The 26,856-nt window shown below is 38.3% G+C and overlaps 1 protein-coding gene across 7 annotated transcripts in view; it reads left to right on the top strand.

Moving 5' to 3' along the window:
• Positions 1-4,874: 4,874 nt before the first annotated feature.
• smarcc1a (SWI/SNF related, matrix associated, actin dependent regulator of chromatin, subfamily c, member 1a) overlaps positions 4,875-26,856 on the top strand; it is a 33,587-nt gene continuing 11,605 nt past the window's right edge. For 2 of the 7 annotated variants that reach the window (XM_061717524.1, XM_061717526.1), the window contains exons 1-22: positions 4,875-5,112; positions 7,528-7,647; positions 7,755-7,840; positions 7,960-8,041; positions 8,137-8,229; positions 8,348-8,417; positions 8,650-8,719; positions 8,940-9,015; positions 10,738-10,863; positions 11,777-11,895; positions 13,056-13,186; positions 15,368-15,427; positions 15,538-15,575; positions 16,380-16,501; positions 16,862-16,933; positions 17,058-17,171; positions 18,150-18,303; positions 18,789-18,896; positions 19,032-19,094; positions 19,319-19,577; positions 22,026-22,187; positions 26,457-26,512. In XM_061717524.1, the coding sequence (XP_061573508.1) occupies positions 4,924-5,112; positions 7,528-7,647; positions 7,755-7,840; positions 7,960-8,041; positions 8,137-8,229; positions 8,348-8,417; positions 8,650-8,719; positions 8,940-9,015; positions 10,738-10,863; positions 11,777-11,895; positions 13,056-13,186; positions 15,368-15,427; positions 15,538-15,575; positions 16,380-16,501; positions 16,862-16,933; positions 17,058-17,171; positions 18,150-18,303; positions 18,789-18,896; positions 19,032-19,094; positions 19,319-19,577; positions 22,026-22,187; positions 26,457-26,512 (2,370 nt within the window). In that variant the 5' untranslated portion in view covers positions 4,875-4,923. The remainder of the gene's footprint in view (positions 5,113-7,527; positions 7,648-7,754; positions 7,841-7,959; positions 8,042-8,136; positions 8,230-8,347; positions 8,418-8,649; positions 8,720-8,939; positions 9,016-10,737; positions 10,864-11,776; positions 11,896-13,055; positions 13,187-15,367; positions 15,428-15,537; positions 15,576-16,379; positions 16,502-16,861; positions 16,934-17,057; positions 17,172-18,149; positions 18,304-18,788; positions 18,897-19,031; positions 19,095-19,318; positions 19,578-22,025; positions 22,188-26,456; positions 26,513-26,856) is intronic. The other 5 variants (XM_061717525.1, XM_061717527.1, XM_061717528.1 and 2 more) reach the window with 4 other exon arrangements.

Here is a 26,856-nt window from a genome sequence, read left to right on the forward strand (position 1 = left end):
TTTTACCAGTTTTTAAAATTGAAATCTAGGGCTATACTGACAAAAAAAAGGCCCAAAGGCCACACCAAAAATATTAAAACCAATATTTTCTTGGATAAGGAAGCCTAACAATGTAACCAAGAGATGAGAAACAAATTGGATGATGGATAATTGATTGTAGTGTATTTTAGAGATGATTTAAAACACGGGTCAAAACCGACCGTTAACATCGGAGATGGTAACAGAAAGCTAACACCAGACAAAGGTTATATATGTTTGCCACAAATCGAAAAGCCATGCCCTTAATTATAATCATAAATCTGCTGCTTTTCACCTGAACCACGCTCTAAATATGTTTATTTCTGCTTCAAAGTTGTGACGTTGTAACATGAGAGTAGAAAGAGATTTTTTTTTCCCACATTTGGAGTCAGCCCCCAGTTTTCAATCGAGGAACTGCAGCTTTTCTTACTTCTGCGTGTTGGGTCCGTCCCAGAAGTTTCTGCTTGCTGCAGATGCGTGATTCACATCATCCTGATTTAAACTGTGACGGTGTGGAGTTGTTCTGAGTGTGCTGTATCTGGAGTATGTTCTGGCTGGTTCAAACCTGTACAGAGTAACTTTTAAAAAGAGGTTGTATTTAGTCTGTATGGGAGGCTGTTTAGCTGGATTTGTTTTCTAAACCGCATGTAGGCATGGTTATAAGGTGCAAACTAGGTTGCTTGCCTGAGTAACTGATGGATTGTTAATTGTTGACCAGAATGTTAGAAAAAAACACCCACACCAAGATTGTTTACACAGCATTAAAACATTTCAGCCAGTTTAACTTATGGCATGCAGTTCAGAATGACAACCAACTGGAACAGCTCCAACTTAAGACTGCACACATATTGAGTCCTGTGAAGGATACAGTCATAAAGTGCCACAAGAATACAGGTTTTTCTCTGTTGAAGATGAAATAAAATGGAATGAAAAGAAAGAAGTTAAATTGAAAATTTACCTCTTATGTTTATGCTTATATTTACCTCTTACCCTTGCATGAAGCAAGTCACCTTGGTGACTGAAAAACGCTTTTTTTTTTTGTTCCATAGCAGAAATTAGTGGCAAGGAATTTCCAGACCCAAGAAGAACAGCTTTATGACATCCCCAAGACTTGCTTGGGCAATAAGGGTGCACTGATACAAATATTGTGCTTGATCTACTTAAAAAAAATGAGTCAACTTTTTGCATGAGATTATTATGTAGATCAAGAAAGACTAGTGTTTGTATAAACTACTTACTTTTATGTATGTAAATAATACATTTTGCAAGTACAGTCAACTTTATTTTGTTAAGTTTACTTTATTTATCAAAATTAAGTTAACTTTAAAAAGAAAAAAAAGAAAAAAAGAGAAAAAAATGAAAAAAGAAGAAAAAAATAGAAAAAAGGAAAAAAAGAAAAAAAGGAAAAAAAGAAAGAAAAGAAATTTAGTTGACTTTACTTGCAAATGAATTTTGTACATACTACAAATTAAGTAGACTAGTCTTTCTTGATCTACATAAAAATCTCATGCGAAAAAGTTGCCTTAATTTGTGGTGTTCTACTTAAACAAATAAAGCATATTTCCTCTAAACGTTGGTCAATCTGCCCAATAGATTATAATTGTTAAAGGAAAAGTTAATTTTACATAAATACTGCTTGTTAAGGAAAAAATGCACAATGTCTTGTTTTTTGAACAAATGCAGATTAAGTTCAAAACTAGATGTATTCATGTAAAGCAACAAACTTCATTTTTAATTGTTAATATCACAGATTTAAATATGTTTTACCTGCGCTTAGATTCTTTTTTTTCAGTGTGACTTTAAATAGGCTCGTCCGTTTGGGGGAAATGGAGAGAAAAGAGAACCAACAGGCTATTATTCTGAAGATGTAAATACAGATTTTCATTCTTTCAGCCAGTCACGTTTTGTGAGTGAAGAACAAACATTTCTGGGGGTTGAGAAACGCCTATTTCTGTTCTGCAGAGACCTCAACTTGCGCCACTCCAGTTGTGGCGTAAGTTGAGGTCTCTGCAGAACAGAAACTGGTGTTTCTCAACCAAATAGTCAAAACAGAGGGATTACAACCTAACATACTGGCATAACTGAAGAATGGCCACTAATTTAGAATTTAGAAAGGCACCTATGGCTGAGAAAATGGCCACTTATGTTTGGTAAAGTCCTTATTCGATGAGCTGAGCAAATTCTCCCGTGAATGTGCACCGCCAGTGTTACTCAAGAACTCCATGCCTGCTGAGAAACGCTCCCTCTTTCTTGAGAACACATATTGATCAAATAGAAAACTACTGGGCATCATAATACCTCAAATTCGAATTATCTTTATTTGTCAGCACGAAACACACCAGAATTAGTCCTTTGCTTTTAACCCATCACTTGTTGCACTAGAAGCAGTGGACTGCCATTTTTCCGGCGCCTGGGGTGAAGTTGGGTGGGCAAAGGGCCTCACTCAGGAGCCCACAGTGTTGTTTGAAGCTTATTGTTTGAAGCTGAAGGAAAATGTCACACCCAGAACACAGTCTGTTTGAACTCCTCCCCTCTGGACGGCGCTGCAGAGCTCTGTACGGCAAAACCTCCAGACTCAGAGATAGTTTCTTCCCCCAAGCTGTTGCTCTGATGAACTCTCATAGAGTCTCAGAGTAATCAACCACTGTGCAATAATAATAATAATAATAATAATAATAATAATAATAATAATAATAATAATAATAATAATAATAATAATAATAATAATAATAATAATAACCACAATCATATGCTGTAACAATGCACCTTTCAATAACCATGTCTACCTCATACTGCTGCACCTTTCACAAAAAAAAAAAAAAATTGTATTCATGTTAATAAGAGCTGCCATTTGTCTATTTACTGTACAGTGAGCGAAAATAACCGAGTCAAATTCCCCTGTCTTGTTTGACCTGACTTGGCCAAAAAAAACATGATTCTGATTGGGATTCAGTTTTTTTTCTAAGTTAAACATTTAAGACAGTTGGCAGGTGTTATGCATCTCTGCACTGTTCAAATGTGGACACTTTTACCTTATAAAGTTAAATTAATTAAAACTGTTGTTTTAGTAGATGTTAAACCATTATTTATTATTTTTTTTGAATGTATTTATTATTTTTGCTCTTTATTGTTGGTGTTTATCCACCTATTTTTGTATATACGCAAAATAATTTTGTTCTGCAGTGCATCTTAGATGTAATGCTTGAATGACAATAAAATAATCTGAATCTGAATCCCAATCAAGAAAAAAGAAAATAATGAGTTGCCTTGATTAAAGGTAACTTGATTAATAGGTAACTATTGGTAAAGTTCCAATAGTTCCAATACTGCAACTATTGGCATGATTTTCATTATAGGCCTACAATTCCCATGAAGCATTTTACATCGAGTCTCGCGCGATTTGAGTCGCATCGACAAGTTTGCGGCTGCGCAATATCATTTTCAAACTATTAAAAACAAAATAGAAACTATACTTACGGACAGAAATTGATTATAAAAGGGTAATAAGCTAAGCTTCAGCCTACACCTTTTCAGTCTTGTTTTGTTTATATATTTTGGTCTAATGCAATATTAGTTTTAACTTCATGTTTATTTGTTGCTTTCTTTTCTTTCATTTTTTTGTATTTGAATTCTTATTTTGGAAATGACCGAAATAAACAAACAACCAACAAGATGACAGTTACTTGTGCCTGGGTAAATAAAGGTTAAATTAAAAAAAAAAAAAAAATAGAGTGTTAATATACAGTAAGTGTCAGAACTTAAATTGATAGGTCTATGCAGTATTTTGAATGTTTTCAATATACAAAAAGTATATGAAATGTTTTTCTTTTAATTGATTTACTGCTCTGATTCAAATTCAGATGACTTTATTAATCCCTTTAGAAGGTTCCCTCAGGGAAATTGATATCTCCATTCACACCCCAAAAGCCAAAACACCTATATAAAGATAAAAAGATAAAAAAAATTACAAAATAAAGATAAAAATAAAAATTTAAGCTAAGTTGGAGGAGTGTCTGCCGTCTCAATGAGGATGTTTTATTTACTTTTTTCAGGTTTATCTTAAATCAGTAATATGATCATGTTTGCAAGTTTTTTTTTCTGTTTGACCTTGTGTATCAACACTGGGACTTTTTTCTTTTACATTTAAGGAAACACACTATATGCAGTAGTTATTGAGTTATTTGAAATGAAGACTTTTTAAGATAGATTAAATAGTCCTTTATTCATCCCTCAGTGGGGAAATTCGCTTTGTGCAGCAGCAGTACACAACACACACATGCAGCGAAAGAAGGATGAAAAAAGTAAAAAATATATAATTATAAAATATATACAGTGGAATAAAAATAAAAGTAGTGCAGTACGAGAAGAAACAGTGCAAAAAAAACTTAAATTGATAATAGGTCTATGCAGTATTTTGAATGTTTTCAATATACAAAAAGTATATAAAATGTTTTTCTTTCAATTGATTTACTGCTCTGATTCAGATTCAGATTCAGATGACTTTATTAATCCCTTTGGGAGGTTCCCTCGGGGAAATTGATATCTCCATTCACACTCTAAAAGCCAAACACCCATATAAAGATTAAAAAAATAAAGATAAAAATAAAAAGTATTTTAGGCAATTTTATATAACGTTGTTTTTTTTATTTTAGCACTCCCCGCCCCCTCTCTTCAGGCTACATTTGCAAATAAGAATTTGTTCTTAAATTGCTGTTCTGGGTAAATAAAGGTTCAATAAAAAAAAAAAAAATAGACCTACAATTCCCATGAAGCATTTCACATCAAACCTCGCGAGATTGTGAGTCGTCTCGACATGTTTGCGGCTGCGCAATATCATTCAAAAACTTGCACGGAGGGGAGCGCTAGCTGTGGAGGAGAAAGACGACGCAGCGAGCTGAACGTACAATGGCGACGGCGGCGAGCACCGCGGGCGGGACGGGCTCCGGCGGACCGGCGAGCGGTCCGGCCGGCGGCGGAGCCGCAGTGGTGGGGCGGAAGAAAGACGGAGGACCTTCCACGAAATTCTGGGAAAGTTCCGAGACGATATCGCAGCTGGAGACGGTGCGGCTGTGGATCGGGAAGCACTACAAGAAGGTGAGAATAGCTGCTCCGTCCACTCGCATGGCGGCCCGCGCTGCGCTGGCACAATGGAGGGCTAAGATACCGCTCAGCTGCAGCCACAAGGGACCAAGTTACACACAAATGCAGATAATAAAGGGTTTATAAACAGGTTTCAAATGAAGACCGTTTCTGCTGTGATTATTAACACCGGTAAAAAGTTAAAGTGAAAGTCTTAAGCCTGAATACATCGACGCAGAGCCTACGGCGTAGGTTACGGCGTAGGGTACGCGGCGACACGCACCGTACCGTGCGCGTCGCCGCGTCGGTTTAACGCAGGACCAAGAATCAGCCTTTATTCACGCTAACAGGCCTTGGGAGCTAATGTAAAAGTCACGGGACCCCTCATGCAGAAACACGCTGATTTTCATCCTTTTCCTCAAATGATGCTCATGTCTAAACCCAATCATCAAGTGCATGTTGTGGGTGCTGCTGGCCTATTTTGAGTGTAAGAGCAATGTGTGTGTTGTTTTGTGCACAGTGTGGGCTCCAGCGCCAAACAAAGACTGGTCCTCTCCTCTCTTTATGATCCCAAATCCTCTGACACGCTTAGTTTGTTGACGTTGTAATACTACAAAAGTGGAGGTAGATTACACATTAAACGGGTGTCTGCTGCACTTTTTCTGGTGCCTAGTCATGCTTTAGGGCACATAAAACAGAAGCTGAGCATGTGAACTTGGCTTAAGTTAGTTTACACCCTAAGTTGGAGGAGTGTCTGCCTTTTCAATGTTTTTATTTACTTTTTTCAGGTTTATCTTAAATCAGTAATATGATGATTGCGGGGTTTTTTTCAGTTTGACCTTGTGTGTATCAACACTGGGACTTTTTTCTTTTACATTTAAGGAAAAACACTATGCAGTTCTTATTGAGTTATTTGAACTGAAGACTTTTAGATTAGATAGATTAAATAGTCCTTTATTCATCCCTCTGGGGAAATTTGCTTTGTGTAGCAGCAGAAAATACCTCAAGTATTTTTGAAAATATTTGTAAATGTTTTGTAAATATTATCCTTTTTTTTTTTTGGTGTTTACTATTTTTCTCTCTCTTGTACATACTCTTTTTCTACTTTTTATATAGCTATTTTTATTATTTAACTACTTATTGGTTATTTCTATTTTAAATTTTTTGTATAAAGTGTGTGTGTGTGTGTGTGTGTGTTTTGGCTGCTCCATGACTGAATTTCTCCTCTGGGAGATCAATAAAGTCTTCTATTCTATTCAGTACACACAACACACACATACAGTGAAAGAAAGATGAAAAAAGTAAAAATTATAAAATATATACAGTGGAATAAAAGTAGTGCAGTACGAGAAGAAACTGTGCAAATAAAAGCCGGTAGGATGTGTATGAGGTAGGGAGATATTGCACATCTTGTTGTTATTGTCCGTTTGCTACTGTGAGCAGGCCTGGTTGTGGAAACTTGATTTTAGCAGATGGGTGTTTTTTAAACCATTGAACTTTACCACTAATGCAGTTTTATATATTATTAAAATGTAATACATAGTATTGACTATACAAACACCTGCACAAACAGCTCCACAATCTGCAATATGCCAACATCACCTCGATGGCTTTCTACTTCTGGGATCATTTCCAGTGTGCAGTGGAGGAGACTAACCCGCCCAGTTTATCCCACCGTGCACTGTCATAGTGTTGCATGGGTTGAGTGACAATGTTTTGGGTTTTTTTCGGTGGGGGCAGGTACTCTTTTTAGGTCCCTAGGGATAATCTGTGACTTAAAACGGCCAGCGTCAGCCAAGAAAGTCTAAGAGCTGAGATGTTATGTTGTTAGAGTTGAAATTATTTAAAGCCAGTGTTCATCTCCAACACTGAGCAAGGAAATGTCAAGATGTACATGTGGAGTTTGCTGTGTTTGTGAAAGTGACAGCACTGGTGGAAGATGAGAATCATGAGCCGCTGAAACATGAATTGTTCAGTCTTGTCTCAGTTTGGGATATATAAATTCTGATGTGTAGTCGGAGCTCCAATCACGCACTGAAGGGTTTGGTGGATTAATATTTGGAAAATATCTTTTGAATGAACTGATTCTGGTGATTTGTACACTGAAAATAACATCCCTATCCATCACTAATGCATCACTACAGCGGGACCTGCTCAAAGCAGTCATGTGACTGGCTTTCTTTCATGTCGTAGTATAGTTGTTCTTTAGTGGCATACTATGTACCATCAACAACAACTAGACCAGTATGCAGTGCATACGGTATACTATATGTGCAGTTTCTTTAAAGTGTTGCCAAAGTGACGTCTAATCTTAGAAGTGTTACAATACCTTGTGATTGTTAACAGCCAAATGGTGGTTTTTGCCTCAGATCTTTGTGCCAGTGCCACTGGCATCTTTTAATTAACACTTTCATTTCTTCCTGATCCCAGCATGTTCAGAACGACTCCCCATCCAGTAAATCATTGGCAGGCCTGGTGGTCCAGCTGCTCCAGTTCCAGGAGGATGCATTTGGACGCAGAGTCAACAATCCCGCTCTCACCAAGTTGCCTGTAAGCATATGGACATTATCTCCAAAACAAGCACCTACTATCACTTTAACAGTCCAAAAGCTAAATCATTAAATCTGACATCTAAATGATTCCTGTTCCTTCCTCAGTCCAAGTGTTTCCTGGATTTCAAGGCTGGAGGGGGTCTCTGTCATATTTTGGGCTCGGTTTACAAGTTTAAGAGCGAGCAGGGCTGGTAAGTATATTTGTGGTTAACTTCAATAGGTCCAGTTTGGACTCCTCCTGTAACTCAACACATGAGTTTGTTGACTAAGTGGTCGTTTTCTTTTGTTTTGTTTTTTTTCTCACTCTCAGGCGAAGATTTGATCTGCAGAATCCCTCCCGGATGGACAGGAATGTGGAAATGTTCTTAAATGTGGAGAAAAATCTGTTCCAGGTATGATATCCAAAGTGTTCTAGATGCTTCCCGTTTATGATTATTTTTGCACAAAGACCTAAATGTAATACTCAAACGTTTTTTTCTACTTTCAGAATAACTCTTTGACACGACCCATTGTCTTCCTGTCAACTGACATTGAGCAGAAACAGGCCAGTAAGCTCAAAGACATCATCAAAAGGCACCAGGTGAGTTTGCATCAAACCAGGAAATGTTAGTTAAGGAAATAATTATTAATGCTGAGTAAAGTGCTGTATCTGTTTCTTAAATTGTCCTTTTTTTTCTCCCCTCCTTGCACCTCTTCAGGGCTCCCTTACTGAGGACAAGTCAAAGGCCACCCACCACGTTTACCCCTCTCCTTCCCCGCAAGAAGAAGGTTGGTTTACTGTAATTTGCACATTACAATTTGTGTGTTTTTGTTAAATTCATAGATAAAGTTAAATTCATAATCTTTAAAATGTCAAGTGTTTTATTGTAGCAACAACTTTGATTAAAATAAAAAAATACAGCAGTAATATACAATTCTTTTTGCAAGATGCATGAAATGGCAAAGATATGTGTGATGTGAAAAATGTGACTGTTTTGGGGTTTTTCTGTGTGTTTTGCAGAGGAGTGGTTGCGGCCTGTGATGAGGAAAGACAAGCAGGTTCTTGTTCACTGGGGCTTTTATCCGGACAGGTGAGCAGAAATGAATTCAGAGAAACTCACAAATGTATTTTACTTTTATTTAACCAGGTTAGTCCCATTGAGATCGGGAGTCCCTATTACAACGGAGACCTGGCCAAGATAGCAGCAACATAGTTAAAGAATTAAACAAATATTTTTTTCTGTACAGCAAAGAAATATGTTTTAATGCATGTTTGGTTTACTGCCTGTCTTGGCTTTTTTTCCCTCTTAGCTATGACACCTGGGTATCAGGCAGTGAGGTGGATGGAGATGTGGAGGACCCACCCACTAATGACAGACCCTGGAAGGTGAGGCATTCTTGTCGTATTAGAGGTGTTTGAAGAGAAATAAGACGACGTAGGCTCTTTACATACTGGCCTTCTGTAACATTTCTGTAAAAGCTGGCCACCAATTTTAATCCACTGGCCTTTACATACTGGCCCGAGGAAGAGAGAAAGATCCCATGAGCATGTGTCCTTACATACGCGTGGATGAGAGAGCGACGCTGTGTTTGTGCGGCAAACTGATGTGTTGACCGAGAAGTTGACCAGGAAGGGTTGAACAGTGTAACTTGACAGATTCAGCTGCGTGTACATTATCATAAAAGTAAATAAAAGCATTGCAGCTCCTCCAGCTGGAAGCGTCCGGGTCTCCCTAACCAACTGCTGCTTCTTTTGCGAGCAGGTTTTAACTACGAGCGCTGCTCGTTCCTGGAGCGAAGTGTATCTCCTCCGTGCTTACAAATATGGTCGGCATGTGTACACCATGATCAGAAAGTTGTTATATTCTCACACTTCTCACTCGGTTACAGATTGGGGGGAGGGCCCTTGCATACACGAGCAGTCTCTCTGTTTTTTACTCCTTTTTGTCTACTTCGAGGGACAAAAAAACCAGGTGATCAGGTTTTACGTCTTTCTGGAAGGTGGTTCTTGCATACAAGGCACCGTGACAGTCAAAAGGGGGAAATGTTCCATAAAGAAATGCTGGCATTTTAACTTTAGAGGGAAACCCACTCAGTAGCCATGGGATGAACCAAATCATTTTTAAAGGCTTGATTTTAAAAATGAATGAACTGAAAAGGATTTCTGGTGCACTTTTTTTGATAGATGGTCTGTTGGGATTACATGATGCACATTTTCTTGAATGATTGCCATAGAAGAGTCATGCACTTGACAATGTTGACAGTGAGTGAGTCACCTGACTCAGGAAATACGGTCTTTATCAACAAAACACATGGGAAATGACTTCTGACTGCTCGCTGATTCACAAACACATCAGCGAGTTCTGTTTCTGGCTCAAAGTCGTCCGGTTTGAAAGAGCCCCAATCTGATCCAAAAGGCTTGTATCAAGAGCCATTATCAGTTAGATTACATGATATGAATGTTTACAATCGCCTTAAGTTACACTTTTTTTAGCATGCTCTTTAACTTATGTACACACAGTCACAGTCGAGTTTGCTGCTACCGCCGTTGGGAAAATAGACAGATCATGAAGGCCTGTATGTAATGTATGATGATTACGTAGTGTTATAGCACAACTACATTGTATTATTGAGACCAAAAACACCTGGAAACTAGATTTTGGTGACTTTAGATTGACCGGCGACGTCACATCCAGCGCTGCCAGAGATGTGGAAATGTCCAAAAAGCATCTCCTTTACATTTTTACATCTTTACACTATCAGATTACCTGAAAAACCACCTTGTGAAAGCGTATAAAGGTTTTTATGACATTTGGGAGTTTTTTTAGAATTAGAGCCTTACAGGTTTTCTTTATCAATATTTGGGTTTTGCACAAATCTAAGCGTAATATCAACAGACTTATGGCATGGCTGTTGATGTTTGCGTGATAGCTGTTTCCTAATGTTTGAGGTGATACATCGTTAGGGGTTGTTTAAAGTGAAGCTGTTGTTAACATCTCCTCCCCCTGTAAATGTCACACAGGATGTTCTGAATTTGTAGTTGTAGAACGTGAGAAGCTGTTGTGGTGAACAGACGTATGCCAAACATTTATTTCTATCAACCAATCAGGTTCACGCCAAGTGGGTTTTAGACACCGATGCCTTTAATGAGTGGATGAATGAGGAGGACTATGAAGTAGACGAGAACAAGAAGCCCGTCAACTTCCGACAGAGGATCTTCCCCAAGGAGGAAGAGGTAAGCGTTGGTTCTGGGGGTATTTGAGAAAATCTGATTATTATTTTTAATTAATTATTTTTTGTACCATCAGTAAACATAGAAACATCAGTTGTTGTCAACAACTTTCCTGGTTGTGATTTAGTAGTTATTATAATCAGTGTTTTCTCAAATATGTAAATCCAAAAGTTTGTACCTAAAAACATGTGTGAGCGCATGTTTGAGAAGATGTTTTTGTTGCAAGTTTGTGCTTCGTTGCATGCAGCTTTTCTGTTTGTGCTTCGTCGTCCTCCTTTTGTCCAGAACTGGCTTCTGTCTGTTGCTCATCCTTTCCAAACTTTTCCTCACACTTTGTCTTTCAGCGTATTTCAGGGTTCCTGTTCTAGCCAGGAGGGACTTATATCCCTTACATGCACTTGTGATTCAGGCGAGATGTTGGTCAAGTTGAATAAAAACACGACTAACCACTCATTACTAACAGGAGTCGCATGATTTCCACAAGGAGAAAGATATTTTGTGTTTTTATTACAGTTTATCTTTCTTGGTCATGGCATGGTCACTCTTACCACGCGGAAATGTCATTATGGTTTCCATTATGACTAAACTGGCGTATAATGAATAAGAAGTTGACTAGGGCTGGCAGAATTGGGACAGTCAAAACTAAACAAAGTAAATAAACAACCAAAACTTAATTGTAGAGAGATTGAAGATTGCAGCGCAATAAATCATCTGCAAAGAAATAGTTTAGAGAGAGGACTGTGTACAGGAACCCTGGCTGTGTCCTCCACCGCCCACCAAGGCATCCCCTCCCCAGTTGTTGTTCTCCCACCGCTTCCCCTCCTTGTGTGTGCAAACGTTCCATCCTCTCATTCTGCGGCTCTTTCTCTCATCCTCCATCCCTCGCTCCCTGCGCTGCACGGGTTTGTCTGATCAGTCTTCCCGTACACCCGATCGCAAGGAGCGCAAGGCCAACTCTGCCGGTAAGAAGAGGAGACGCTCCCCCTCACCACCCAGCACCCCCGTCGAATCTCGAAAGAAGGGAGGAAAGAAGGGGTGAGAGAGACAGTTTTAACCACTTCACATTTTTGTGAGCTTGGATGGAACAAACCATTCAATAGGGGTGTAACGATACACTAATCTCACGATAACGATACACGATATTGAGGTCACGATAACGATACGATACGATATTATAGCAGTATTTTTTTAACAACCTTGAATGAGGAACATATGACTGGGAAAAAATAGTCTTTTATGTGAAAGATACAAAACAATGCTGTGTGTTTGCCCTATTGTTACAGTTTGTAATGCTTTATAACTGTTAAAGTTTTAAAGAGAAAGCCAGGCCAACCATTTTCCACAAACTGAACTAAAAGTAAATGTCAGGTTTGCATTATGATCTTCAGTTTCATACAAGTAAAAATATTTTGCCACAAACTGAATAGTTTCTCTCATGTATGATTTTACTTTTTTAATTTTGCAGAAATGTAACAACTATAATTAAATAAATAAATACAAGTAAATAAATCCATACAATTTTACATCATAAAAAATATTGATTCATGCTCAGATTTATTTTTGTTAAGAAGGTTATTTTGGTAATTCAGGGTTCATTATTTTATAAATATGTTCTTTATATTCTGATGTAAATCAGGGACTATAATGACACTAGTCAGTTTATCTGTAGTGATTAGTCTGTTTTAGATTGGGCGGAGTGATACGCCACAGTACGGCACTAGGTGTTGTGTTGACGTTCTAAAATCCTACACTGTTGAGCGGACATTAAAGTACACTCGAACTCGGAAGAAGTTGTCCCGTGTTTATCCTACTAAAAAGGTTTAATTTAATAAGCTAAGGCTTAACTCTACACCAGCCTTACATAAGTAAAGGTTCAGAGCCCAAAACGGGACCGCAAAACGGGACTAGTTTCTTCTGAGCGGAGTGAGATTTTGGTCCGCGGGTCGAGGCGCGGTCGGCACGCGTGGTCGGATGCGCGTTACTAGTCAACACAATATATTAATATTAATAACCCAATATCGCGATACAGTTTGTCACCTCCACGACACGTATCGTGACGTTTTTGTATCGCGAAATTTCGTGGCACGATATATTGTTACACCCCTACCATTCAATGATGCTTTATTTCAACGATCACATCACTTTGGGTTGTACACTTTGCTGGTGGTAACTGACCTGAAATGTGCTGGTCTCAGAAACCCAGGACTTCACTGGAAGCGACGGGGCCACAGAGGAGAGGAGGAGGACACGGAGGAGGACATGACAAAAGACCTGGATGACTCCTCTGCTGGTGCCAGCATGGAGGAGGGCAGCATGTCTAAGAATGGTATGTACTGGATGAAACCATTCCAAATAGTTAACAGATGAATTAGCACGCTCAGAATTAGTTTTTCTTTCTAAAATCACGTTCAGCAGTTTGTCATTTGTCACAAACGTCTGGAAGTGTGACTGCATCTGGTTACTGAGGAGCAGACATGGATTAAACCACAAACTTGGCATATTGTTCCCATATTGAAGCTAATAATATTACAAAATACATGTTGATGCAACATTACAGGACTTTGTTCAATGACTGACACATAATTGGGTTTTCAATACTTATAGATCAGCTTTGAATAGACCTAAAAAAATGTTTAATTGGAAATATTAAGAGTCTTTATAGGTTGTTTTTATATACATATATATATATATATATATATATATATATATGCACATTTCCAGCTGCATCTCATTTCAGGATTTTCTTTCTGTGATAATGGAGCAGAATCAATTATAAAATATTTAAAAGAACATTGTGAGGCTACTGACTACAAACCTCCACTGATTTTTTACAAGTCTCTTTCTTTTTTCTTTCTCTTTCTTTAATCCTCATGTTCTATCATATTTTTTGTCCTGCTTGTGTTTTTATTTTATTTTATTTTTTAATTTTTGGTGGGTTGTGTACAACTCCCTGTGCAAGTGTTTTATTTTGTGCCATAATCACGTGATCCACTCAGTATTAGGAACTCTTTTATGGGTCCAACTAGTTCCCTTGTCAGTGTTTGTATTTATTTTTTGAATTTCTTTTATTACTTTCCCTACTATGTGAGTTCATGTAATACTTGCTTAAAAACAGACCAGTGCGTGTATGGATATAAATCAACCTTGTCCAGACTGCAGCTTGGAGGCAACTTGGAGAAGACACGGAGATAACAGAGCAACTCCAAAGGGTTGAATTAATAATTAAAAAAAATATATAATAAAGATTCAGTGTCCAGCTGACACTGAACTAAAGGGTTAAACACAAAGACTGCATAAAAAAGGTCCAGCAACCTAAGCTTAACACCGACACTTTTTTTCAGCATTTAGAGAACAGAAATTGTGCTGAATATGAACAATGTAAGGCTCAAGAAGAGAGAGGGGTCGTCTCTTAATTCACCTCCACTCACTGTGTAGTGCACTAGAGTGAGGTCACCATTTTATGGGGCTGTCCGAGTATAAAGTGAAGATGTTTGCAAGATAGTTTCATTTTTTTGCCCACCAAATTTCATTTTGCATTGAAACGAAAATGTGACAAAAGAACCAGTTTTGTTTCTTTTTCAAGCGATGTGTGATTTGGTTTCAGTTGTTCAGATTATTAAAAAAATTACCATAAATGGCCAGTTGCGATCATTTATGTAATTTTATACATTTCATTGTCATTTTTCTCCAGTTTTTAATTAATTAGTACTAAACTGAATTGAAGTTTCCTTCACTTATTTCAAGATTATATGGATATATAATCTTTCATCCAAAAATATTTCAGTTTTAACAACTAAGCGTGTTTACAAAAACAATTATCAGGCACCTGTGAAGGCAAAATAAAGACTAACTAAAATAATCACTTATTAATCATAATTGAGGAAATGTTTATTTGATTTAAGGGGATATTGCCCAACCTTTCTCTGAAGGCACAAAAGAAACAAAATGGCTTGAGGATTTTTTCTTTTTTTTTCCCAATCAGGCTGCAAGACTGTAAAATTCTCTTCAAAACCAAGCACCAAAAGGAAAGAGGAAAAAAAAACCTTTTTAGATCAAGTCCCATTTGCAGTGTCCCACTTTTCTTGATCAAAAAAGCAAACGATTTTTCCGTCTAGCACGCACAACCTCACTCTATTTTAGTCTTCTGTTTTGGGGGCAGCTGTGGCTCAGGTGTAAGTGGTTGGATTCAAATCACAACGTCTGTTATTTCTGCCATGGATTTGTTCTTGTTTTCTACGTTTCAGTGTCCTTGGGTGAGATACTAAACCCCCACTTTGCCCCATCACTTATAAAGACAAAAGGGTTGCATGCTGCATATAATTTCCATACATCAAAAGTACTGTACGGCTGGCTGAATGAGGCGCACGTTACAAAGCACCTGGAAAAAACCTCAAAAGATGATACAGAAATGATTTACCAGTGATGGTTAATTATTCTGCCTTTTGAACAATTTTTTTTTTTTCCTCCAGCATTTTATTTTGTTCTTCTTTTCTCGCTCTATGCACAGCGAATTCAAAGAAAGACTGTGACAATACTCCGGTCAAAGGAGGAAATGTAGGAGACCTGGGTTTGTATCTTATTTGCATGCTCAGCTATATGAATAATGTTCATGAGGTCATTGGTTGTAAACATTTACCATTGTAATCATGGCCTGTGTTGTGTGTTTTGTTCTTCCAGATGACATGGAAGATGACTCTGTGCTTTCTGGTGGAAAGGTAAGTCAATTCATTACTGCTGGTCTTCATCAAAACAAACTGCAGGTTAATGTCTTTTTTCTTCTTTTTTTTTCATTTCTCAGGAGGCTTCCAGCTAATTCTTCCGAGTAAAATGTTTTAAGATTGAGCCCAAAAATAAATTAATAAAAGATCTTAAGTAGGATGTAAAATATTTTTGCTGGCTTTTAGATTTAGATAAATCCATCGCAAAATAAAACCAGTGCAAAATTGGTTTCTCAATCAATGTAGTCTTAATCTAAACTCAAAACATTAACCACGTAATCTACCAACGGTAACTTGAAAAGTTAGGTTTTTAGTGTGTGAGTGTGTTAGCCTCCGTAAACTAGATTACACTTATCACTTGTACGTCCATTTATCAGATGGGCAGATCTTTTTCTTTTCTCTGACAGTAAATCTTCTTAGTAATAAAATGAACACAATGTAGGTTTAAAGGTAAGAAGACGCAAAAAAAACAAACATTTCACAATTTAGTTTTTTGTGCTTTGGTAAACTCTAAATTTACCCTGGAATTTTAAAGAAAAAAAACAACTTTTTTTCTTTCTTTCCACTTTACAGTTCATCGTGAATTTGAAGTTGTGTCTTTAATAAACATTTGCTGAAGGGTCGCCTCATTCCTTATTCCTAGATGAGAAATTGTAACTGGAAGCTCCTGTTATTTCTTCGTATCCTCCTTTAGTTTTCCACCATAAAGGATTGTCATGATATTATCAGGTAATTGAATCTTTTTGAATTTGTCATTTCTCAGCGTCTCACATCTATCCGTCTTTCTTTCTTTGTGCTCAGGATGACGAGGAACAAAGCAAAGGAGAAATCAACCGACTGCTGGACGCCAGTGAAGACAACGTGACGGAGCAGACGCACCACATCATCATCCCCAGCTACGCTGCCTGGTTTGACTACAACTGGTAAGTTTGGATGAAGTGGAAGAAAAACATGATCAATGTTTAAACATCTAATTTTCACATTTAGTTTTTAGTGTTCTGTAATAAAAAGACCCAAAGTTTTCAAAGGCTCTTAAATGTGTAAAGCAATCCATCATGTTGAAGTACCATTAACACCTATGAATAGATTTTTTTTTTTAAAGGAGAGTTAGTGGCTCCGTTTAGTCAAAAGTACATTTGACGAAGTCATTAAACACTGAATATTTGGGCAATTACATGTCTATAAATGTGCAAAGAATGTTGTCATGTTTATTGCCTAAAATTAATTTCTCAGTTTCATTTATTTGACTTTTTTTTGTTTGTTTTGTTTTCTACTCTTATTAGCATCCATGAGATCGAGAGAAGAGCTCTGCCCGAGTTCTTCAATGGGAAAAACAAGTCTAAAACTCCAGAAATGTAAGCCGATCTAAACCTATCCCACACATGCATACACTCAGCTATTCATATGTTATTTTTAATGTGGACACAGTCAAATCTCTCGGACATACTAATGCGGTTGTTATTTTTCACTTCTCAACAGATACCTGGCCTACCGTAACTTCATGATTGACACGTATCGGCTAAACCCTCAGGAGTACCTCACCTCCACTTCCTGCCGCAGAAACCTGACTGGGGACGTCTGTGCCATCATGAGGTGCGCTGGATGTTTTGGCCTGGATGACTCTCTTACCTGCTGCTTAATGTTAAGCTGTTGAGTGTACAACCGATAAATAAGGCTGAAGCTGTTCAAACAGCAACATCACTTTATGTTTTTATGGAAAAAGATAACTTTCTAGGAAAAACACCTCGACCTAGAAATTCCAAAAACAATTTAAGAAATGTTGTAAAAGGATTTGCATAGTTCTAAAGAAAACAAACACTTCTTTATAAATTAAAGAAGGTTGAAATATACACAAATATTTACTTGTTTACGTGTAGTGATGCACGGAAATGAAAATTTGTGGCCGAAACCGAAAATAATAATTAACACTTGGCCGAATAACATACCGAACATGGTTCTTCGCAGTTTTTCCCATTTATTTTGCCAATTTTTTCACCATTGCATATTACAAATAAATGTGCTTTGCTTTAGGCATGCTTTACAAAGAAAAAAATCTTTTACAAAATTACAAGGTAGAAATATTTTTTGAACATGAACAACTGAACATTTTTTAATTTCCCAGAATTTTTAAATATTCCAGCAGACAATATAATAACAAAGCACAATAACCTAAAAAATAAATTAGCAAAATAATTTTTTTGGCCATCTTTGAGTTTACATTAGGCCTATAACTGACTGCTGAAAAATTGTAACATAGGCCTTAAACAAAACAAAAAATGCATTAAAGTGCATTGTGAAGAAAGTGCAAAAGAAGTGGATAAAACCAAATAAAGAAAAAGAAAATCAATCCCTTTCCCATACAAGTATTAATATGGGAAAGGGATTGATTTTCTTTTTCTTTATTTTGTTTTATCCACTTCTTTTGTGTCATCTAAACATGCCGTTATTAATTGTTCGATTTTTTTTCACCACTTAATCCACCCAACACCGAAAGTTTTTTTTTGCTATTTTCGGCCGAACAATTTCGGTTACCGAACATTTGGTGCATCATTATTTACGTGTCATCTGCAGGGTTCATGCATTCTTGGAGCAGTGGGGTTTGGTAAACTACCAGGTTGATGCTGACAGTCGCCCGCTGCCTATGGGCCCCCCACCCACGCCCCACTTCACCGTGCTGGCCGACACGCCCTCCGGCCTCATGCCCCTGAACCACCGACCACCGCCGGTGAGTACAACTGTGTCCCGGAGGGAGTTAAGACGGAAAATGGAGAGACCGGGGTTAGTCTGGGTGTATTGTTTTCACTGATGGAGTACAATCCAGGCAGCTTGACCTTTTTATGTATTTTTTCTTAAATAAACCACTGTTTTTTCTTTAAACTTTGTGGGCTAAATCCTTAGATTTGAATGTGTTACACAGTCTGCTTTACAAATTGCAAAAACACCAGAGTCACTGTTTTAGGGAGTTTGCCAACTTGAAAACGGTGATGATGTTGTGTAGTTTTCCCTAAAATGATTGATATGGACACCTTTTTTCATTTAGCCCTCTTACCTGCTTTAATGCTGGTAAAGAAAGAAAATCTAATTTATACACGTGGATTCCACACAATATTTTCCTAGCTATAGTCAACTTAATTTGGTAAAGAATGTAATGGTTTAAAACAAGCGTAAAATTTCTGCCTGTGAGGAACACGAGCTGTTTGTTCCCCGCAGATCCCTCCTCAACAACCAATGACCAACTTTGGAGATAAAGGCAAAGAAAAAGCCATGGACCTGCAGAACTTTGGCCTCCGTTCGGACCTCTACAAGAAAAACACTAAGGTGAGCAAACAACCTCTTACACATCCCAAACAGGATCTCTGCATCCAAGATTTAATGATGTTATGATGTTGGATTCATTCTTTTCTAGTCTGATCCAGCTACCCATCAAGTTAATTATTTGGTTTTGGTTCTCAGCAGGGTAAACCAGTCAACACCACCAGGGACTGGACCGAGCAGGAGACTCTACTGCTGTTGGAGGTGATTTTCATAAGACAAAGGAGTCATATTTTCATGCTCTATAAATATTCCTTTCTCACATGCTGTTTTAATAATATTTCCTACCAATTTCCTCCCTAAATCCCCTCTGCATTGCATCATTTCTCAGTCCTCTCCACCCCACACATATTCTGCACTTAGTCACATTATTTTCATTAGCTTTAGAGGGTATTACGAATACGACTTGTATTTCCGTTCCCTCACAGGCCCTGGAGATGTTCAAAGACGACTGGAACAAAGTGTCGGAGCACGTCGGTTCACGCACCCAAGATGAGTGCATCCTGCATTTCCTGCGGCTGCCCATAGAAGATCCGTACCTGGAGAACACGGAGTCCTCCCTGGGCCCGTTGGCCTACCAGCCCATCCCCTTCAGCCAGTCTGGAAACCCCGTCATGAGCACAGTGGCCTTCCTGGCCTCCGTAGTCGACCCCAGAGTCGCATCTGCTGCTGCGAGGGCGGCATTAGGTGAGAGATGGATGGATGGATGGATGGATGGATGGATGGATGGATGGATGGATGGATGGATGGATGGATGGATGGATGGATGGAAGGAAGCAAAACGCTTTTAATTTGATGTTAAAAGATTGAATCATAGAAGAAAGTGTGAAGTATTTATTTGGAAATATAGTAGTTATAATTATCCCAAAAATAATAGAGAATTTGATTTGATTTATTTTATTTTTGTACATAAAAAGAAACAACACTTCATGAGAAGTTTAAGAAAACAACAACAAAACAAAGAATTTCATCCTTTAAAACTTGCTATCTTGATTTACATGTGCCAAAAAAGGAGTAAGAAGTGTAAACTTATTTAGTCCTACCCCCATTCACTGATCATTTAACCTGTATTTATAAATATTCACACACTGTACTCACACTGCTAAGTAACATTATTATTATTATTATTATTATATACTGTAATTATACTCACACACATACTTATACATGTATACAAACATACGCATAGTTGAATATTTCTATATATTTGTACACACATGCCCATATAAATATTTCTATAAATATAAAAAATATATTATATACTTATTTACACTATATATATATATATATATATATATATATATATATATATATATATAAATAATTTGCTGCCCATTTCTGTACATAAATAGAAGAATAAGAAAATAAATTAAGAATTGGAGATAACATCGTTCCTAGTCAACCTACTTCTTGTGCTGCTTTTCTACAAGAGCGAGAAGTCGAAACAATGAGGCAAAAAGATGGAAGATATCATGAAATTTAAGAATAGTAAAGCACTTTTGTGTAAAAACAAAAAAACTAAACACTGTTTATAAAAAGACCATTTAAAATTGCAGCTTCTTGCTGTTGTATTTTGGTGAAATAAAAGCGTCAAGAAGGAAACCCAGAAAAACCAGAAGATGGAAATAAATCCTGCCGTCTCTCAGAGCTGACAGAAATCCACTCACTGCCAGTGCAGATGGATCTAACTTGCCATTGAAACAATCTGCCTGTTGTATCAGACTGGGAAAACCTTTGAGCAACTACAAATTCTGTATTTTATTTTATTTTTTTTAATTTAGATTATCCATATTCTGAAATGGCAGGTAGAACTGCGATAAACAAAGGTCTGTTTGTGTGGGTGACAGACTCCAGAGCTGACGTAAGGGTGGGAACAACATTTTTTGAGTTGGCTTCCTGTCACTTAACCGCTGGAAGTTTAAGGTTTAAATTCTCAAAACAAAAGACCAGAGATGCCCTTTTGTGACTTTGCAGCCAGTAGGAATGTTGTCTAGAAAGGGACAAAGAAATGCTCTTTGTGACATGTAAAGCGTACACAGGGAAAGATCTGCAACGAAGGTACTGCTGTGTGTTGAGCAAGACCTTCTGCGCGTTCCAACGTTTGCAGGGAAACAGAGTTTGCTGTCTTGACCACAAAGTTGAGACACTAGTGACAGCATGACACAATCTGTGCTCAATGTGCTACTCACTGCATTCATGCTGTTAATCTTTGCTGCATTACTGGTGCCATTTTAGTTTTAAAAGTATTTGTAGTTACGACTTAAATGTTTCTTCTTTTTTTTTATTTGACTATTATTTCTGTATTTCAAATTTTAGGTTGTTTTCTATTTTAATCTAAAGCACAAAAGACATCTGGCGTTTCTTTCAGTTTGTGTTTTCTTCTTCAGAAATGCCGTTTTGAATTGGGGGAAAAGGTGAAACAGATTTGTTGAATTTGATGGAAATGTTTTTCCTAAATTTTGGGCTGCAAGTGGGTAACGTGGGTAAACGAATAAGTTAAACCAGAGACGTTCAATAAACGAGACAGCCCACTATGGTTCAGTTTCCTGTATCTGTGTCACGTGACTGCCACGCCCCTTTAGGAGACCGGAAGTAGGTCCTGAGTCTATTGAGTCCTATGGGAAAAGTGAACGTGAGCACAGATTATTACCAATTCCTTCGCCCAATAGTAACCTAAGTAAATATGGGACCCATTTTTCAAAAGCCACAAACCTTCTGAACATTCTGACACCAAAATGGAAATTTTCAGAGTGACAGATTAGGAGAAAATGAACTTTGTTTGAGACCTGTCTCTGTCTGAGCAACACACTCTCGCGAGATTTGGCTCTCATCGTTTTCCCATCGGATAAAATGAAGTTTAAAACTAAAATAAAACTTGCCTCTTTGCTTAATAATACTGTTATTTTTTATTATTTAAGTCTTTTTGGAAGAAAGTTGTACTGTATCTAGTGTTGTATGTTCCAAAACGATGTGGGGAGAGGGGCGACCACGCCCACTTAGGAGACCGGAAGTGTATGCCATTTCATACCATTGGCAGTAACGGTAATGCGCTATCTTCTGTATAGAGGATCTTTGGTTAAACCTGTTAATGTCAGTTAGGAACATAAATTGATGATGTCCTGTCTGTGCTTGCAGAGGAGTTCTCTCGTGTGCGTGAGGAGGTCCCATCCGAGCTGGTTGAAGCTCATGTGAAGAAGGTGCAGGAGGCGGCGAGGAACACCGGCAAAGTGGACCCTAGCTTTGGTTTGGAGAGCAGCGGCATCGCTGGAACGGCTCCCGAGGAGCCCGAAAAGACTGGTGAGTAGGATCTGAAACCGATATGATGAACATTTGATCATCACTGAGCAGGTTTAAAACCTGAAGCAGGTCAGTTCACAGGGATCGGTGTGTCTATGGCATGTTGCAACCACTTGAGGGCAGCAAATGGCTGCAAAATCCAGAAGTTGTTACCGGGCTGGGAGAGGTGCATGCAGTTTACTCCGGCGTAGTTGCATTGACAATGTCTTTGCTTTACGCAGTGCTTTTGCTCAAGAATACCTGTTTAATCAGGCAGATATGAGCACACTTGCATGACATCAGAAGCTGGTGAACATCTGCTTTTACCAGCAGGCACTGAGCAACTCAGATATTGGTTTGATTTGACTGCCATGGTAACCAGTGGATTAGAACGACAGTGGCAGATGGGGCGGAGCGGTGGGTGAGGGGGGGTGGGCAGGAAACTGGGTCATCATTATGTATGCCTATGGCTCTCGCTCAATGTTTCTTTGTGCTTTCTTGAAAAGTATCTTTTACCTCTCCATACACTGATTTCCTGATAGAGTAGTCGAGTCAATGTAGGGCTGGGCGATATGGCCTTTTATTAATATCTACATATTTTTAGGCCATGTCACGATACACGATATATATCTCGATATTTTGCCCTAGCCTTGAATTAACACTTTAATGCATACAGTCACACCAGTATGATGATTCTATATGTCTACATTAAAACATTCTTGTTCATACTACATATGCTAATTTTAACTAACTTCCATGCAAAAAGGGGGAATACCGTAAATGACCAAATAGTCGCCCGCGCGCAAATACGCGCCTGTGCTCTAATAGCCGCCGGGGTCCGAGCCCATTTGGCATAATAAACGCCGGTTCAATTAAACGCCCGGGCGACTACCGGTAATAACACTGATTTGCATTGTATTGTGTACAGTATCGTTCATACTGCTCTGATCAGCTCCGTGTGTCGCCGTTACACAGACAAACCGATCAAAGGTTATGGGGATTCTTTATTTTTTTATAATTTTATTTCTTTATATATTAAAAAAAATCCCAAAATATCTGTACCGTTTCTGATTGGGTGTGTGCACTGCGAATCATTTTTAGACACAACAAAGAACGCGTACTGCAAAAGTTGTGTCTCGGCGGAGGGACCGGCGTCCCAGCAAAATGAGAAGAGAAAAAAGAGGTTTTCTGAAGAGCAGACAGTGCACACACTGAAGGCTGATTTATGGTTCCGCGTTACACCAACGCAGAGCCTACGGTGCAGGGTACGCGGCGACCCGCACCGTACGTGGAAATGCGGTCTTTTTTTCTGCTATTAAAACATGATTTGTAATGTGAATTTGCAACACTTAAACTACAAATAATATTTTTTGACGTAACATCAGAGATTGTGCATGCTCTCTGCGAAAGGATGAGTCAAATCGGGAAGTAGTTGCTTCAACTGTGATTCCTTCACGAGGAGAGACCAGGATTCAAACACGCTTGATTTTCTTGCGACCTCACGATTCGTGATCGGGAGCTCGTCGTGAGGTGTTGTGTTGTGTACAGTGTGTACAATTTTAGTTCCAGTGGTACTATGGTGATCTCATATGTTCTTTGTAAGTAATGGTCTGGTGCTGCTCATTGCAAAAATAAATTGTAGCCTGGTGCAAATACCCGCCTGGTTCTTATAAACGCCTGGGGTCCAAGTGGATTTAGCATATTAAACGCCCGGGCTACTAAATGGTCATCTACGGTAAGTCAAATTTACCAAAACTGTATTTATTAAACGGTTACTAAGCAGTGAGTGGCACAAACATAAAGTGTCATTTCAAAACAGAAAGTGCACGTTGCATCTCTCTGACTCCCCGTCTGAAGAACATCTTCTGGTCCAGGTTTTACCAGGATGAGCTGCTCTGAGCAGGAGTGCCCTTTAGATCACCTTTATATTAAGACTAATTGTAGGTGTGGGGACTGCAGTGTTTCATCCTCGCCTCCTTTACTTTGCATCACTTTCACTTACTTTTAGAAATATGACGTCATATAATCCTGTTTGACTTTGTTTCGATGATAGTGATTGATTTCATGTGGCCACATTTAAGCAACACTAGGTGACGTTTCTCAGCTCTGGAAGAGAAAAGCTCGGCTGCACGCTGACCCGTATCACACTGAGCGGTATAGTGGGAGCTGCATCAGCGCGGCGTGAGAGGAGAAAACCTCCCCTCCCGTCTTTACCAAACCGTCCCAGTTTGCCTTGAAAAGAGTCCGCCGCGCGTAGCAACTGCGTGGATGAACTCACGGCGCAAACAGGCCGAGTTTGGGAAAGTTAAAGTTAAGTTAAAGCGGGGTGGAACTGACCGGCGGACTGGACAGCAGCGCCGACACCAGCTGCTGATCGTATAACGATGCACGCACGACAGCACGTGACTGACGTATCTAACAGGGTGCGCTTGTTTTATGTCTCTGAGAAGGAGAGACAAGACGAGAGAGTGAGAGAAGCCTGTAATTTAATGCTTGAATACTCGAATATTCACGATATAGTCATTTTGTACATCGCACAGAGTAAAAGCCGAGATACAATCAAATATACTCGATATATCGCCCAGCCCTGAGTCAATGTCTACCTGCATGTCAGATAATACTTACATCAGTGCAGAGGTTGGGACTAATGCTGGGCGGTATGACCAAAAATGTATATCACGGTATTTTTTAAAATTATGTCGGTTTCACGGTATATCACGGTATTTTTTTTTTTCATACACAACTGGGTGTTAACCACATTTTCTAATGATTTGGAAAGGAATTGCTGCAGTAAATTGGTTTAGAATGGCCTATTTTACTGTCAAATCAAATAAAATAAATTTGATTTAGGCATGCTTTTCAAAGAAAAAAATCTTTTACAAAATTACAAGGTAGAAAATATTTATTGAACATAAAAAACTGAACATTTTTTCAATTTCCCAGCATTATGTCGTTTTGGTTCCGACTCCTGGTGAATGTTAGGTAAAATTCTTATGTGGTTACTTTTTGCTCGGCCAACGATTTATGTTTGTGGTGCCGTTATTAATTGTTCGGTTTTTTCCCACTTATTCCCTTATATACACTTATATAAGTGTCTTTTTGCCATTTTCGGCGGAACAATTTCGGTTACCGAACAATCGGTGCATCACTACTGCTAAACAGTCCCCTCACAAACAGTGTCCAGCGGCGTTCCCAACGTTGTGTACGCTACTGTACATACTCACCGGTATTACGGTATATGAAAAATTCATATCATAAGAAAAATAAACACCGGTATTCGGTATGAACCGGTATACTGCCCAGCACTAGGACTAATGGTATTTTGTTATTGATTTTATATTAGAAGCATCAACAGGCAATTGTCCTCACTGAAATCACATTAATGTCTTTTGTCAGGTGGTTGTTAAACATGTTACATTTGGAGAGCGCCCATAGTATGATCATGACTGTCTGAAGCAAAGAGGAACCAAATTTTGCACAGAATCATATTAATGTTTGTTGAAAAGGTTGCTATTCTTTTAGACAAAATACTCTTCCCATCCATGGTCATGGATCACTGTGCATGAAGAGGGGACTGGTTAGTTTAACATGTTTTAGGTGGTAGGGGTGTGCTCTATGCTGCTCTGCAGTAAAAGATTTCACATCTTCAATAACCAAAAAAATATATATATATTTGAATGTGCTGCTGTAAACCTTCAGTCATTCGGGTCATGGTGATGCTCAAAGGCTTGAAATAAAGCAACTGGACTTCATTTTCTTTTGTTGATACTGAGAAAGCTTTCACACTGGAAGAAAAAAGGAAGCCCACTTGCTTTGTTTTAAAACTTTCAGAGCTATTTGAGTGGTTTGCTAAATATATAGGCAGCAGTTAATATGCCTGAATGGTCTGTGTAGTTATTAACGTGTGGGGAAACCCTGCGTGTGGTCCACCTGAATAAATGTCCTCTTGAACCGCAGTTTAGATCAATAACCTGGCACAGAATCAATATCCAGGCCTTAACACATGCTTTTATGCACCCGTGATGTGGTTTAACTCATAGCCGTGAGCGTGTTGTCATCCGGTCACGTATGCTTTAAATGCTTGCTGTCGTGCTGTGTGTCTGTTCACTTAGTGGTTTATTTTGCATTATCCTCTTAATCATTTCTATATAGTTAAGCAATGGTTAAGTATGATGAAACACAGGTTACACTGTGTATATATATGTGTGTTTAGGATAGCTGGGTTTAGGCTGCATCACGCTTTTTCTTTTTTACTTTTTAACTCTTATTCTTTCACCATGTCAATTACAGAAACCCCAGAACCAGAAAAGATCGACACGGACACAGACTCTCATCAAGCAGATAAGGTGAGACCACCACTCCTTACTTGGCAATATTTTTAAACAGGTTTGGCTTTTTTTATTTTATTTTGTATTTATTTAATTATTTATTTGCACATAAAAGAAAGTATACAACCGCCAAAAATTCAGACAAACAGTATGTAGAAAAAAAAAATGAAACAAAAAAAAAAAAGAAATACAATGTAACAGAAAAAAAACCCATAAGGGCTTGTCGAGTGGTCCTCCTATAATGAAACAAACAATATTTACAGAGATATGTAAAACATAGGACAACTAAGGAGAATAAGCTAAATTACCGTACTAGAAAAACAGGAATCTGATGAGGATGTGCAGAGAAGTTCTGGAAATTA

Source organism: Cololabis saira, chromosome 3 (genome assembly GCF_033807715.1).
Source record: "Cololabis saira isolate AMF1-May2022 chromosome 3, fColSai1.1, whole genome shotgun sequence".
In the NCBI taxonomy this organism is placed as follows: Eukaryota; Metazoa; Chordata; class Actinopteri; order Beloniformes; family Belonidae; genus Cololabis; species Cololabis saira.